The sequence below is a fragment of the Peromyscus eremicus genome, chromosome 12 (assembly GCF_949786415.1).
Source record: "Peromyscus eremicus chromosome 12, PerEre_H2_v1, whole genome shotgun sequence".
In the NCBI taxonomy this organism is placed as follows: Eukaryota; Metazoa; Chordata; class Mammalia; order Rodentia; family Cricetidae; genus Peromyscus; species Peromyscus eremicus.
Window position 1 is genome coordinate 18,463,844 of NC_081428.1, and position 16,580 is coordinate 18,480,423.

Genomic DNA, 16,580 nt, shown 5'->3' on the forward strand with positions numbered 1-16,580 from the left:
TAAAACAACAACGAAATCCTTTGGGGACTGGCAAGAATTAGAGAACATTCATTTGGATCAGTATATGCATTTGTAAACATATTTCGGATGGTTGCTCTTTATTTTATTTTTCAGGTTAAATTGTGTTTCTAATAAAAAAAAAAACACTGGTTATATGATCAAAGAAAATAGCAATTTATTATTTTACTCCTAATTATTCCCACAAATCAAAAGAAATAAAAATTCCAGAAGGAGATCTAAATTATACTGTAACATGTAGATAGAAATTGTTTTGTTCTGGAATTGCTTTTATGCTTCTAATAGAACAAAGCAGTTAAGAATCAGCATCTAAACTATAAGAATAAGCACATGCTTTTGGTGAGCCATGCTGCATGGAGTCCGACCTAGAAGACAGACGTAAAATTCTTCATGTTTCTCTGAGATTCAAACATCTCACAGTCTCTCTTCCCTTGCGGACAGCTGTGTACACAGGGCCTGGCCCTGTGAAGGACGTGTTCTCTACCACCAACAGAATGACTGTGCTTTTCATCACAAGCGAAAGTGGGGCAAGAAAGGGCTTCAAAGCGAATTTCACGACGGGATATTACTTGGGGATTCCAGGTAAGAAATGTTGCGTACTTCGTCATAGCTACATGAACGAACTAAAGGAAGTAAAAACCCTTTCAAGAGTAAATTACAACATATATATTTGCATTCTGAGATATTATTTTGTCTTTCTCAGCACAGTGTAGATTTTTGTCCCTTCTTTCTATATATGTAATGATTACCTGGGTTTTTCACAGCAGGAATCCACAACGTTTTTTTGCATATCAAGTATTTCTCTATTAAGACCCTTGACTTCTACTCACAAAAATTAAAATTTAACAGGAAGTTCAAATTAAAGGAACTGGCTCTGTAAGGAAAGACTTTTCATTTTGATGAGATCTTATTGAGAGAGGAGGAGGGAGATGGGCTACTGGACTGCGAAATGCCAGTGACCCCCAGTTAAAAAATTAACCATCATTAACTTGTTAGAGACGGCCAGAATAAAGCAACTGCAATGGAAGAGGTTAACACAACCTTCTTATTGTGTTCTTTATCATATCCCTAATCTTAGAGGAAGGAAAAAGTAAAGCATTGTAACAAACATACACACAGAGATAAGACAGAGAGAGAGAGAGAGAGCAGATACAGACAAAGACAGGTTTAGTTAGAGATATATAAAGTATGTCTTTACTGTCATATGTATGATGTTTTAAAATCTTTGAATGATTTGTTACTTACAGTTCCACACAGGCTCTGGCTTTCTTTGTGCTGACCCTCAGCTCAGTGCATCTTTTCTGATACAAATTTTCATTTATAGATATAAATTCCTAGAGAAAATGAAGGTTTACATGACTCCTCTCTTCTGGATTATTATTTAAGGCTAAATCATGTTAGACGGATAAATTATGCTTATATCTGTTTCTCTACCACTCACAGCTGGCCTGAAACTTTGACCTTGTCCCAGGAAGTGGCCTGCTTTCAGCTTTATGGCCATTCTCTAGCCCCAACAATAAGCCACAATATTAATTATGAAAGCTACTTAGGAAGGGTTGGCTGCAAACCCAATCAGCTAATCTCCCATCTGGTTTAGAAGCAGCTGCTTTTGACTTAGAAACAGTGATATGAATCAAACAAAATAAGCAATTACTCAGACTAACAAACAATATATATAATATATAATGTGTGTATATATATATAATATGTATGTATATTATGTATGCATGTGTATATATACATAATATATATATGTATATATATATGTATATATATATATATATATATATAAACATAAGTTTGGCATGGTGTGATAACTGTCTGTATCCCAGGTAGAAGAAGGAGGATCAGAAATTATTTTTCTTTCTTTCCTCTATTTTTTCTTTTGGAGAGGAAATGGTTTAGTTCCCCTTAAAGTTCCTAGTTCATCATACAGAGAATTCAGGGAGGAATGCTGGAGGCAGGATCTGATGGGGAGACTGTGAAAGAGTGCAGCTTATTGGCTTGCCTAAGCATCGTCCAAAAACAGACATATTTGTTCTCATATTAAAAAAATACACACGTATTTTTTTAAATGCTGTGAAGTATCTAGATTGAATAAATCTAGGGAATGAGTTCCCTACCCCAGAGAAAAGCTATTTCTCCCCATGAGTCAGCTATCCATCAATGTAGTCAGATACTGGAGAAGTCAATTTAAAGGAGGAAGGATTTGCTTTGTTTCCAGGATTCAGAGACTTCAGACAGTCAGACCACAGTCCTTGGCCCTTAGATTCTGAGCCCATAAAAAGGAAGAACATGATGGTGGTACAAGCGTGTGGTAGAGGGTACCTAATTCCTAATTTATAATAGAAAAGCAGAAACAGAGAGGGGGAGAAGGGGGGAGAGAGAGAGAGAGAGAGAGAGAGAGAGAGAGAGAGAGAGAGAGAGAGAGAGAGAGACTCCTTACACTCCTAAAACAAAATAAACACCAGTTCACTACTTCCTTCAGCCAAGTTCCATCACCTAAAATTCCCAAACCCTTCCAAGAAAGAATCACTAGCTAGAGATCAAACTTCTCAATCCCTGAGATTGAAGGGCAAAGAGAAAGAGAACACATTATATCCAAAGATGTGAGGTAAATGAACCTGCTCCATTTGAGGAATGAAAATATTTCCACTCCCCTGTAGCCTCACCTCTGGGCTTCTGAGGGATAAAAATAAAATAAAATGAAGCATCACAAGATGGCACAAAAGCATTGGAACAGAACAAAACAAACAGAAGGAAAAGAACCCAAGGAACACACAAGGATCCAAATTTAAAATGTCTTTTGTAGCATACTGAGTTCCAGACCATCCTGGACCACATGAGATTTTTTTTTTTTCTGATGGAGGCAGAGGGAGTGGAATCAGGGGGAGAAGGAGAGAGTAAGTTTCTAAGAAATTAGAATTGATCTTAAAATATAATTTATGTAGAAAATGAAACTAGAGTTCATGTGAAAGGAGAAAAATGACAATTTTATTAAATGGTGAATAAAGAAATATATAAAATAACTTGAAAATAAAAATAAGCATATATTTGTTATAATGCATGTATATGTATATTCAAAATTTAGCTAAAAAACTGAATCATTGTTTTGGAAGTATTAATCAAGATCATTTGGAATATGACATTTTAAATTTAGTCAGTAGCCCTACTCCTTGCTAATTTTGTTATTACTGATTAAAATATGATAACTGTGTATTTGCAATAGTTTGTCTACTGCTTCAGGTTTTCTTTCCACTTTGGGAAAATCCATTATTTTTCTTTTGTAACTTAAATCAGTATTTGATTTGGCTTAAGCTTAATTTTTTAATGACATGCATAGTGTGCAAATGTAATGAACATACGTTAGGATATGTTAGTAGCTAGCATTTAGTACTTTTAAGAAAAAAATATACTTAGGATGTGTAACATTAGATTAAAAGCTAAATATGTGTTTGATGTTTTAAAGAAATTGAATTATGTCCTATGAGTAGGACATAATTCTTCATAGGACCAAAACACTGAGTAGCAAAAAATTAAAAATGTTTTCACTATTACTTTTTACATAAAGTTAGGATTCTGATTTTTTAATTCTTACATAATCGCTGCTTCCTAATAGACTAGTACTTGCTTGTCACCTGTTCTGCAAGTGACATCACAACCCAGTTTCCCCTCGAGTCTTCTAAACACATGTACTCATCTTTGGCCAGAGCAGTTTCCAGTGAAATTCTACCATACCCTGACTCTTCTTTCCAACGTGACTGGAGTCTTTGCTGATGACTTGCATCGGGGCTGGGGAGTATTTTAATTCAAACAGTGCCAGCTTTACAATCATGAAGACCTGTGTCTGTCCCAGGTACCCAAGTGGAAAAGCTGTATGTGGTGGAGCACACTTGTAATTCTAGTGCCAGGAAGCAGAAGTAGGTAGATCTCTGGGGCTGCCTGGGCAGCCAGCCTACCCTAGTCAGCTAAGCTCTAGGCCAATGAGAGAACTTGCTGTACAAATACATACACACATACACACAATACAAGCCATGTAATTTTCTGGTATCTGATTCCAATATATTCATATTACTAGTAATGTTCTAGCCGGAAAGTATAATAAAGACTGCAAAATAATAAATGCATAGGAAAGAATGATAGTCAGTAATGGGCATGGAAGACAACACACCAAGTAAAAACTCAGAAGAACAGAGCAAACTACATGAAAATTCAGAAAGAAAAGCATATGGAGAAAAACAACACACTTTTCAGGAGTGATGAAAATTAATTGAAAAATCCTGATGACTTGTTGTGTTTTATAAAATAAAAATAATTAGCAAGTATCACTATCATAGCCTTTCCTACTTAACATTTTGAGTTTTAAGAGGAATAATATTCAAGAGGAATAATATTTACAAAGATAGTATATATCTTCAAGGGCGTTGGTGATTAAATCAATTTTAATGATGAAAACTTAAAAAACAACATTTTAGGTTTAAAGAAATCCTGCACAATGAGAAGGGAACAATATCAATATTGTCCATATTTTATGACTGAGTCACTGTCTGTATGCTAAGGAGGATGGTACATCATCTGTATTTAATGCAGGATAGTTACATGTGCAGAATATCAGACAATAGAACAAGAAAATAGCTAACACACAAAGATACTTATCCTGCCAGAAGGATAGACATCTCAACATGTTTTCAAGAGTTTTGTCATGAAAAGAAACTTTCATAGAATAATTACATGCTTTTTAAAAATGGAAATAAATAATGAAACCAACCGAAAAAGTTTTTTTTTATCTATATATCAACCAGTAAGAGAGTGGATTTTTTGCAGTCTAAGCAACTGAAATAGTTGTAGAGCACTGTCTCATATGTAAAACTGAAAGTACCCCCAAACAAAATTTGTACAAGTCACAGATCTTTACATTCCTATTTTAAAATCACAAATAAGACATGAAAGAAACTGAAATAGTATAGATTATGAAAGGTGAGAACAAACATATCTCTTCATCAAAATTATTGGTTATTGATTTTATATGGTTTTACTCTTGAAAAATAGAGTATCAGATATTTTGAAAAATACCATGAATAGCATCACCACAAATTTCCGTTTGAGGAAGTAAGCTAACTGGTATAGTTTAATGCAGTCAATCCAGAAAGTCATACAGCTCTATGTGAAAAGGTTCTTTGCATTTGGTTTGACCTAGACGTAGATTTTGGTCATGAGCGTCTTGTTTTGAAGAGAATGGTCTCTTTGAGTGATGCTAGAGGAATCTCCTCCAGAACATCACTGCATGATCAACGTACTCACCTGTGAGCTGCCATTCCTAGTCCTGGAAGACAGTCTTCTGGGGAGGGAAGTACAGTGACCTAGTTGTCCTCAGCAGAGTCTTTTTCATCAAGATTTTTTTAAATAGCAAAAGCCTTGAAAAGCTGTTACAGAAACAGGGATTTGGCAATAGAAGATAATCAAGCCAGTAATGAATATGAGATTAGGTACACATGCCTCATTATATTGGTGTTCTGTTTTGGCAATCATTTCAGTAACATTGCGCAAAAATTACGTTAAAAAATTGTTTCCAGTACTTAAAAACTTCACTTGTCTTCTTTGATATTTCAGGAATACTTTAAAGTTTTCAATTGAAATATAATTATGAGGCATATTTTATTTTATTTATCCTCTTTTAATCATTTCCACTCACATTGAACTTGAGTATCCACAGTAGATATTTATTATGTTAAGTCTCTAATGAATGTGCTCCTGTTGCTTGTTTCTGATTCTCAGAGTCTTCATGTGGAATTCACTAGAGCATCCCAGCCAGCTCACAAGTGGCAGCTTGTTACATTCAGGACCTTAGAGTCCTCCTCAGCTTCTGTGATGTGTGCCTTAGAAACCAATTTAGTTTCTTTTAAAAAAAAGCATATGGTTAACTAAATGAAGCATGGCTATAGAGACTTCATAAAAAGAAGATGGGGAAATTCAATTCTGAGTAATCTTACTTTGTCCCTCTCTCACTATGGGCATAAAATTATCAGAAATAAGATTTCAGACTCCAGAAAGAGTAAATTATTGTATTAAAGAATTCCTAATGATCTGAAATATTATGTTACAAAAAATCAAAATCAAGATTATACATATATGGAAAGTTTTGAAATAGCTTGTTCATACCTCTCCTCAAATTTTATAATTTCTATTCACTTCAGCAACATTATACCATTTTCTCCATTCTGGTATTTCTTCATTCAATTTATTTTACCTTCTGAACTACATATCTTTTCTGGGCTTACAGGTACAATCCTAACAGTTTTGATTACAGAAAGACAGTAAATTATAAGTTTCAGACAGGGACAGGGCATATATTTTTACTCAAAATTTTATACTGATTTTTATACTTATTTTAATTAACTAACACATTGCTTTCCAGCTGAATATAACTTGATCACAATAATAAAAGCAACATTTATCAATAAATGTCTCCACAAATAAGTACTGTCATTGTAACTTCATTTGACATAATGATTATAATAGCTATGGAAAATATAATACATAATTTAACAGTAGCCAGTAATGACTGACATTATGGAATATATTAAAATATTTGATTATGGGTCTGAAGTTAGTGCTGTTATGTTATAAAAATTAATATATGCTAACATATATATTGTTATAGGGTGTATATTTATGTGGGTGCATCTATTTTGAAGTTTTCCTGTATTCTGAAGGAAAACTAAAGAAATGATAACATCTAGAAGAAAGAGAAATCTTTCCAGTAAGATACTCATGCTTCCTTGTAGAAAATTTAATCATTTGGGGCCATTTGTCATCTCAGTAATCTGTTTAAAAATATGTGTTTGTGAAATAAATTGATAATTACATTTACTAGAACCTCCCTAATAATATTATGTTTTGAGATACATAACCTACTTTTGTCCTGATACAAAAATTTGCAGAAACAGCCAGCCATGACTTCCTAAAAATATCTTTATAAAGGTAAATTAGATTTTGGTTAAAATATAGCATGTTTCAAAGCCTAAAATAGATAAATAGTTTCAATTACTGTTTTCTGCTACCAAGTGAAAATGATTAGCATATTTCCCTGTTCATCTTGTTATTTGGAAAGTGGTAGAAGCAGAACAGAGAAAAAGAATATTAAGTTAATAGATGTTTCAGAGATCAATATTAGAGCACACCTATGCATAAAGAAAATGAAGGAGAGAGAAAGGAAGAAAGATATTTTTAAAGTTTGTATTTTTATATTATTTAATTGTGAGACTCATATATGTATATAATGTATTTTTATTATACCCACCCTTTTGGTGCTCCAGCTCCCCCTTCAACATTCCAGCCCCCTGCTTTTTCTATTTTTTTTTATTTTATATTTGCTTGGTTAAATATGCACATGTATGTGTGTAGATATTTATAATATGGCACCAATGCCAAAGGCAGAGAATGATTTTAGGGAGTCAGTTCTCTTCTTCCACCAAGTGAGTTCCTGGGCTCAAACTCAGGTCCTCAGCCTTTGCAGCAATTACAGCTATTCATCCAGTTTCAGTCCTTCTCAGTCTGATTAAGAGTAGCCATATGCACATGAGTGGGGGGCCATCCACTGGATTGTGGGTAAACTTTTGGAAACCACATTCCCAAAGAAAAATGACTCCCCTTCCTTTAACAACCGTCAACCTCCAATAGAACCCTAGGTAAGAATAGTGGCTCATGAATGATGCTTCCATACAAGGATAATGGCTCATGAATAACTCGACCATCTATGCTAGAGTGTTGACTCGCTTGTTCTTGTGTAGATTGTGTGCAAGTGATCACAGACACTATGAGCTTGTGTGTGCTACAGCCATGTTATTCAAGAAGATAGCATTTCCTAGGACTTTTTTTGCACCCCCCATCTCTCTCATTCTTTACACCGCTGTCTGTGACGTTTCTTGAGGCTTTAGTGATATTTAAGGATGAACATTTCCAGTCACATTCTTAACACTTTGACCAGTTATGAGGCTGAAATAATCACTTCCTACTAAAACATAAGCTTCTCTGACTAAGGTATGAAGAAGGATAGATCTTAAGTCAGTGGCAGCCTCTTTCCCAGGTCTACAGATTCTGCTAGCAGTTTTCTAAATAGGATTTTTAATAATGTTCCTATTTTTACTGTTAATACCATCTATTGCATCTATTGAAGAGTTAGTATACACATATTGGTAAGCCAAGCATATTATTTATTTATTCTCATATTAAGTGGAACAAATCCCCACTCAACACACAAGAAAACTGAGTCTCAAAAAGATAAATTTATGTGTACAAATTGGTCTTGAAGGATACAAAAAAGAAAGGACAGCAAGTTGGGTGGGAAGAGCAGGGAGTATATCAAAGATAGAAAGGTTCGTGAATACAATTAAAAAATACTGTATGAAATCTTTGAAGAACTAATTTAAAAATGCTCCTTAAATATGTAGCAATACTTAACACTGTTCTCAGATTTGAGTCTATAAGCTAGATTCCTAGTTAAAATTATTCCTTTCAAGTATTGTTACCTTTGGTCATTACAAATGCATCCTGAGAGCTACAATAATGACTGGTCTGGCAAGGCATACAAACTGTTACATTAATGGTACAAACACTATGAAAAAAAAAACCATAACTATGAGAAAAATATGTAAGGAGAGAGAATAAAGATAGAAAGAAAAGTAGAGATGTTGGAGCTTTGTACATGTATGAAATTGTGAAATACATGTATGAAAACAGTTAATAGAAACAGAGCTCCACCCCCCTCAAGTACTGTTAAACCAGCAAATATAGAGCAATTGTTTCTAGAGGAAATACAGGATTAACTTATTATCTATACTTTTTATTACCTTTGTCAAAAGGTCAATACCTATGTTTGTTTTATGTGTGTTTCTCATTAATGACACTGTACCATATCTGTGTGAGCATACATACACACACATTTGACAAATAAAATCTTCTGAATGACTTTTAAAAACAAAATTTCAAGAGGACTGGTTATTTTGTTTCTGATATCCTTTTAATTTAAGCTGTGACTTAGTGAAATCAATCTAAGTTTAATATAATGATACAATCATGATTCTGATTATATTTGCCATTTGTTTTCAAAGTAGAAGTCTTGCTGCTTCTTTTTTTTTTTGTTATCAAGGGCTTTTGTTTCTCCTTCAGGAATGTCAGTGTACTGTAGAGCATGGGGTGTTAAATGTTTCCACATACAGCAGTCCATTCTTAGAGGATCTATGTTACATGTGTCCTGAACAGAGAGCTCCTCTTGTCATCCCAACGTGAAGTTCTTCCTTCTTAGACATGACAATAAAACTCTTTGAGGGAAGGATCTCCCAGCCATGTTGGAGGTCTCTAGGGTCAATTCATTTTTTGATCAATCCCAGCTACCTCTTAGAACTGTCCCCAAAGCACTTTTGCAAAACAGATGACCAAGGTTTTGTCTATACTCCTTTAAAGCCACATGTACACTTTAGTGCTGTTTCTGAAGCAATCTGGTAAGGAAGTTTGTGGTGTTTCAACATTGAAGCTTCTTCCACCATGTGCTTTTAATGCAAAGGTCTGATGTCCAAAGATGCCTAAATGGAATGGGTATGCAGAAACCTTCAATCTGTGATGTCTTTACCCTATACAATAAACAGAGCCCTGCCAGGATGGTGAATTTCAGTGTAAAGATGGAAAGTGCATTCCAGTGGAGAATCTCTGTGATGGACACACGCACTGTACTGATGGCTCGGATGAAGAACACTGTGGTATGTCTTATTTTCACAAAAATACTTGTGTTACTTTAGATTTGTTTTTGGATTTTTCCAAACATGAAAGGATTTATCTCAAGTATTGTGGAATGTGAGCCTCCCTCACCATTTTGGTTTGCTGTAAAACTAACATACAGGCCTCTAGTTTGTGCATGTTGCTTTATTAAACTTGATTCCATGTAACAACTGTAAGTCTAGGACAAGACTCAGTCAGAAGACATAAATATCAAAGGTAGAAAGTAACCCAAAACAGGCACCTTAGTTCCCACCACATTCGCTGCTCTGTTTTGTTCCATTGCCTTCAGGAGAAGCACATGAATTCAGCATATTTTAACTGAATCCTCTAAACTGGGTACTTATAGGAATCTAGTTCATAAGTGTCTTTGGTTTCCTCTGCTTTGATTGGTTTCAGGTCAAGTCCCAATGTCAGGCTGCAATGATGATATGAGCAATGTACTATTTTATTATACATTGCTTTAATTCCTAAAAAAAGAGAAAAGGATTAGACATATTATGTGCACTAGACTATAAATAAGCGGGTAAAAGAGTTCCACATGAGGAACTTACTAGACACAGCCCTGAAGAAACTGGGTGTTGGAGAAGTTATGTGTCTGTCGAAGATCACATAACTCATAAAGCTATGGTTATTTTTAAGAGTCTCAGTCTATTTAATTCAATACTAAACTCTTTCAATGCAAGAATAAAGTAAAACCAATAACAACATGATGTTTGTATGTCAGACTCCCATCGCAGAGCATTACTTTAATTGATAACTAGGTTAGGTTCAGTCTCTTTCTGGGTATAACGACCATAACACTCTTTGCAGAATGTTGGTAAGACAGTGACAAAACAGTTAGAACCAAACAGTAAACACAGTGAATGAAAACACAACACTGCTGGAATGGGCAGCACGAGTGAGGAAAAAAAAAAAAAAACAAAACACAGTCTGAACTTTCTCCTTCTTTTAGTGACTAAGTTTATAAGGAATGTTTTTCTAATGACTTAAAATACAAAATACAAAAATTTATTTTGTTCATTTGCTGGGAAATAAACTTGAATGTCTTTGCTTTTTTTATTTTATAGTCAGAGAAAAGGACAAAATTATGTCAACTAAGTTTATATTTCTCAGTTTATATCTTCCAAGATACTCTTTTTTTTTCCAAGATACTCTTTAGAAAGAAAAAAAAAACTACAATCAGTTTCTAAGATCTAACTGTTAAGAATGAGCACATCTCAGTTAAGGCCATCATTCATCTATGAAAGTAATCAAGATGACCCTATGTATAATCTAATATCCTGAACTCTATGTACTTAGGGGTATTTCAAGACTGCTGTTGAAAAATTTATAGTTATAACTATTTATGGCACCCAAAGTGACATTAGGCTTGACGTGTACAATGTGGAATAAGTAACATAACCAATCATTCTACACAGCACCTCAAATGCTTAATATTTTTGTAATTACACAGTTTGAAATTTATTTTTTAGCAATTTAGAAGTACATAGTTAACATATCTTTACTGTATTCTTGGTCTCAAAAAACTTTCTTCCTCCTGTTGAGATGAAATCTTTCCCTTTGACCAATACCCCCACATGGCCCCCACTCCCTGGCTTCATGTAACCACATCCTATGCTCTGCATTTGTAGTGCGTTTCCTCAATGGCACAATGACCAACAATGGTTTGGTACAGTTCCAAATCCACAGCGTCTGGCACGTAGCTTGTGCTGAACACTGGACCACAGAAATTTCAGATGAAGTTTGTCATCTCCTGGGACTAGGGTAAGTGAGTGTATTATGTTCCTTTATGTTTTATTATTAATAATATGTGTATAGTCTCTCTCTCTCTCTCTCTTTCTCTCTCTCTCTCTCTCTCTCTCTCTCTCTCTCTGTGTGTGTGTGTGTATGTGTGATGTGTATATGTGAGAGTATGAATATGTGTATGCCAGGTACACATGTAAAGATAGGGGATAGCATAGTTTGGGTAGGAATTACATTTTATTCATTATTATAATTGGCATAGATTCAAAAATGCTCATGAAAATATTTGTAAATCAAATATGGACATATATTAAAAAGATTATCCACTATAACCAAATTGGATTTATCCCAGAGACATAGGCATGTTTAAACATCCACAAGTAAATGAATATAATAAACCACGTAAATGGACTTAAGGACAAAAATCATGCAATCATCTCAGTAGATGCAGAAAAAGCTTCTGAGGATGACTTTTTGAGTTGGTTCTCTTATTCAGTCAGGTGGGCCCTAGGAATCCAACACAATCAATTAAGAGGGAATGCGAGGAGCCCTTACACACCAACTCATTTCTCTAACTCACTACTTAGCTCTATTTTTAAAACTGACAATTTTATTGATATGAAGTTAAATTTATCTGAAATTTATAGTATAAATTTAAAAAATGTTTGTTACCAAAAAATAAAAGACAAAATTTATGATTAACCCCATCCTCAAATATGAATTGTGCTAATATATTTGTAAAAAATAATAATTCTCTGAACAATTCTGCATTGTATTTTGATGATATCGGTCACCATCTCCCATCTCCTCCAGCATCAAGACTTCTTTCCAAACCCACCCAATTTTGTGTTTCCATTCCTTCTGTTTTTGTAAACTTATCAATTACATTCAGTACTGATAAATCTTTGGCTGTGAAGCCACATACTGGAACACACTAGACCTATGAGAAGTCTCACCCTTAAAGGGAACTGATGCTTCCTCTCCCAACAGGTACCAGTTAGTAATGGGTCCCACCTTCTCTAAGCAAAATCTTCATTGGGGATCTAACTCATGAAGCTTTTTGAGGTTTTTGAGTTCTACTATAACATACCTTAATTTTATTCACTATTGTTCTGAATCTCAAAAAAATTGTTAAAAGGTAAATATCAGCAGAGGAACTGAATGAACTCACATGACTACAATTGTTTCTAAAATATAAAAAAGTACAGAAAAGTTGTCTAACCATAATCATTTTTTCACGATGAACTGCCAAGTGATTTTCTAGTATATTCTAAAACGCACAGTCAGGCATGGTGACACCTGCTTGTAACACCAACACACGGAAAATTGAGGCAAGAGGATTAAGAATACAAGGTCATCCTTGGGTACATAGTACATTAAGACTAGCTTGGGCTACATGGAATCTTATCTCAAAAACAAAATCAAAATAAATAAACAAACCAAAACCACAAACAAATGAACAAACAAAGATACATGCTTGGCAATTACCTGGACACAGGTATTTCTGTGATTTGGTTATAGATGTCCACTTGTGAAAATTTGCATAGGCAGAGATGTTAATTAACAATATATCAGATGGGTGGCTAGGTAACCTGATTTCCAGAAGTGAACATATTTAAATGGAACAAAAATGATTTTTATATGTTAATAACAGCAGTCATTAAACCTAAATGATTTGAAAAAATTCAAAATAAGGATATGAAGTTAAGAGAAAAAAACAAATTTATGCACACTAAAATCTATATATGAACTCTTGGCAGACATTTTAACTTCTGTTAATTCATGAAAACAAATACAATGAATTGTCTTTTCAGCAAGGGGTGCTTTGTTCTAACTGACTAGTGGGTCACATAACAGAATTCCCAGACTGGTGAGATGGCTCACGCATACATTATCACCATGGGGGAAAAAGAGGCAAGAGAATTGCTGTTAATGCCAGTCTAGTCTATATAAAAAGTTCCAGGACATCCATGGCTACACAGTGAGATGAGCTCTCAAAGTAACAACAGAAATTTGTCTGGGTAGCACACAGATTTTCTATGTAGAACTGAAAAATAGTCTCACTGAAAATACCCTCACATGCAGTAGCCAGTAGCAGAATTTCACTTACTCCATAAAATTGTATTACTGCTGGTTGACTAAGAGATTCCTATTGTGCATTAATGCCATGATAGAACCCAGCCACTACATACAGATATTTTCAGTGGATAATAATGTGCAGTCTCATGTGGAATGTTCGAAACACATCAGAACTTCCAATAATTGGACTGAAAGTTTCTAGTTTCCCTTGTCTCCTTGAATTCATAATGGGAAACCACAGTTCCATGCACGTTTCATCTAAAAGGTGATTCCCATCAAAAGAAAAGGCAAGAGGGGAATTTTATCACACACTATGCAAATGATCATCAATTTAATTTATGAGTATCAATTAAAAATTCCATGTACTTTAGATGTTCATATATATGTAGGCCCCATCCTTTTTATAATACAGTACAGATTTTAATGAAACAAAAAATCACTTCAATTTTGGTAGCATTTAACAAAAAGGAGCTGTGAAATGGTATGAGTTGTAAGAGGAGTAATGTCTGGTGTGATGTTTTTTATTTTGGAAGAGTCAACAAAAAGTAAAAGTTGAGAATTTTTTCATTTTTCTAACTTCAAGTAAAACACTGGATAATGACATTATCACCGGGTTCATACTCAACAATGATTTAGTTCAATAGCAACTTCAGGGAGGGGAGGCCTAGAAAGGCTTTGCCTTCCTGTTAAAATTTTTGGGAAGTTGAGGATCTCTTTAAAAGACTTGGTTTGCAATAATGCAGCTGAAGAGACTGGTGAGTTTACCTTGTTTCTAAGCTAGGGCTTCTGAAGGTCTAGGATGGCTGGGTTGCACACCCATGTGCTGTTCATTTTCACTAGTCTCTTGAGTACTACCTCAGGATTATAAATAAAAGAGATCTCTCTATTGTATTATGTAAATCCTAATTAAATTACCTTCTAGAAGATGGATGTACTTGATTTGTTTATGAAAATCAAAATGATCAACATCTTACTTTGATATATACATATACACATGAATACATATATACATATATGTGTGTGTATGTAATAACAAAAAACAAAGAGGCCATGAATTTTAAAGAGAGCAAGGAGGTGTATTTGGAAGGGCTAGAATGAAGGAAAAAGAGGGGATAAATGTTATAGTTATATTACAGTCTCAAAGATGAAAAAAGTAAAAGAAACAATTTAATTTGAATTAAATTCTTAGATGAAGTGATTTTTACAGATGCAAAATAGAATTACTAGAATTAATGCACATATCTCTAGTGCATTTAAACTTTGAAAGTATATTTTGATTATTCTTCATTCAAAAATAGAAGCATTAGTGATGATGCTGTACAAGGTTCATGAATGAATAAATTATGACTTGGGTTTACATGTTTATGTGGTGGAGATAAACACATAAATAGAAAATTCCTGTATAATATAAATGAAAGGTGTTGCCTGAGACTTGAACTCAGTGAGGTTATATCAGCAAAGTATTTCCAGAGACTGGCCTGTGTTAAGCGAATATAAATCATTTCTTCAACACTGAGTCCTATTTATTTACATGTGATCTCATCCCTAGCCAGATTTTACTGTCTAGTTCATTGACCTCATTTCCTATGGATCATAGTTCTTGCTGCAAGACATAGAGATCAAGAGACAGGGTCCTTCAATATAAAAAAAAAATAAGTGATGCAATCCATTGTCTTAGATACAATAGTTTTTAGAAAGACCAGGTACTTGCTTTCTTCTGAAATGATTCAGTTAATTTGTGCGAAGATGTTAATCTTTGTCCCTATGCATTCTTATTAGTCTCCATAGTGCTTTAATCACTGAAAGAACATTATAGCATTAATGAGAGTTGTCTAGACCAGCATAAGGAAATGGAAAGAATATTTGGTGAGTTTAAATGATGTGTTTGGTACAGTGGGAAATAATTTAGGATCCAATTTATTAAGCAGGCACTGTAGTCTCTCAAGGTTATTTATGCAGATTGGGTATGAACTGTAATTCCCCACAGATTTGAGAAAATCACATGAGGCAGGTTTCCTCAGTTTTTACTCCTTTATATTAAACACTTTAATTCTTTTCCATTTATACCATGCATAAGTAAAAAGTACTTTGAATAATATTTTTGTGTCTTTGATCAAAGTAAGAAAGAAAAACTTTTACATTGAGGCGAGAGTAATGTTAAAATAGCAGTGAGCTTTCAACCATGTTTTCTAAGAAAGATATCCACATTGTTACAGCCCAATCCATGCCCATGGGATTTGCCTTGAAACATCATTAAAATTAATTATTAATATTTTAAAAATATTAGTGAGAAATTGAGCTAATGATTTGTTTCCTGAGTAGGAATTCTAGGAGTTGTTAACCCTAAGAGTCTCTTGCAGTATGTCTCTACATACCAGGCTAATTAATGGTATCATCACATTCTCAAATCTGGACAGAAAATAGACTTGCATCAGTGTTCTCCTACTGCAAGGCATTGGCAAATACTGAGGTAGAGGATGAATTTTGCTTTTAAAATAATGTTACCAAAATTAATTGGAAGAATGGGAAGGAGAAATGATCTCATTATGTTATGATCTCCAAAATAAAATGAAGGATCTCATATAAACACACATTTAATTTATTCCACAATTTGACATGCGGTACTAAAATCTGAAATTAAAATTGGCGTTTTATATTGACTTAATAAATTGATAGACAGTGTTCTTTTTCCCATATGTAATTTCTGTCAGTGTCCTAAAAATCTTCAAGTATATAGGAAAAGCCTTAATGTATTACAGCTGTGAACACACACAGACATGCATACACACAGAGGCACATACATGCACACACACACACACACACACACACACACACACACAAAAAAAAAAAAAACTAACCAGGATATGATATGAGAAAGATCAGAAAAAAAATTAACTACTATGTTTAACCTTAATGACTTTGTTTACTTTTTTTACAGAAACAAATATTTTCTATTTTTATTTCCT

General features: G+C 34.0%; 1 protein-coding gene across 2 annotated transcripts in view; it reads left to right on the top strand.

The window, feature by feature from the left end:
- Nucleotides 1-16,580, top strand: part of Tmprss15 (transmembrane serine protease 15) — a 112,520-nt gene that overhangs the window by 68,253 nt on the left and 27,687 nt on the right. For both annotated transcript variants that reach the window (XM_059277575.1, XM_059277574.1), the window contains 3 exons: nt 460-600; nt 9,663-9,773; nt 11,424-11,556. In XM_059277575.1, coding sequence (XP_059133558.1) covers nt 460-600; nt 9,663-9,773; nt 11,424-11,556 — 385 coding nt within the window. The remainder of the gene's footprint in view (nt 1-459; nt 601-9,662; nt 9,774-11,423; nt 11,557-16,580) is intronic.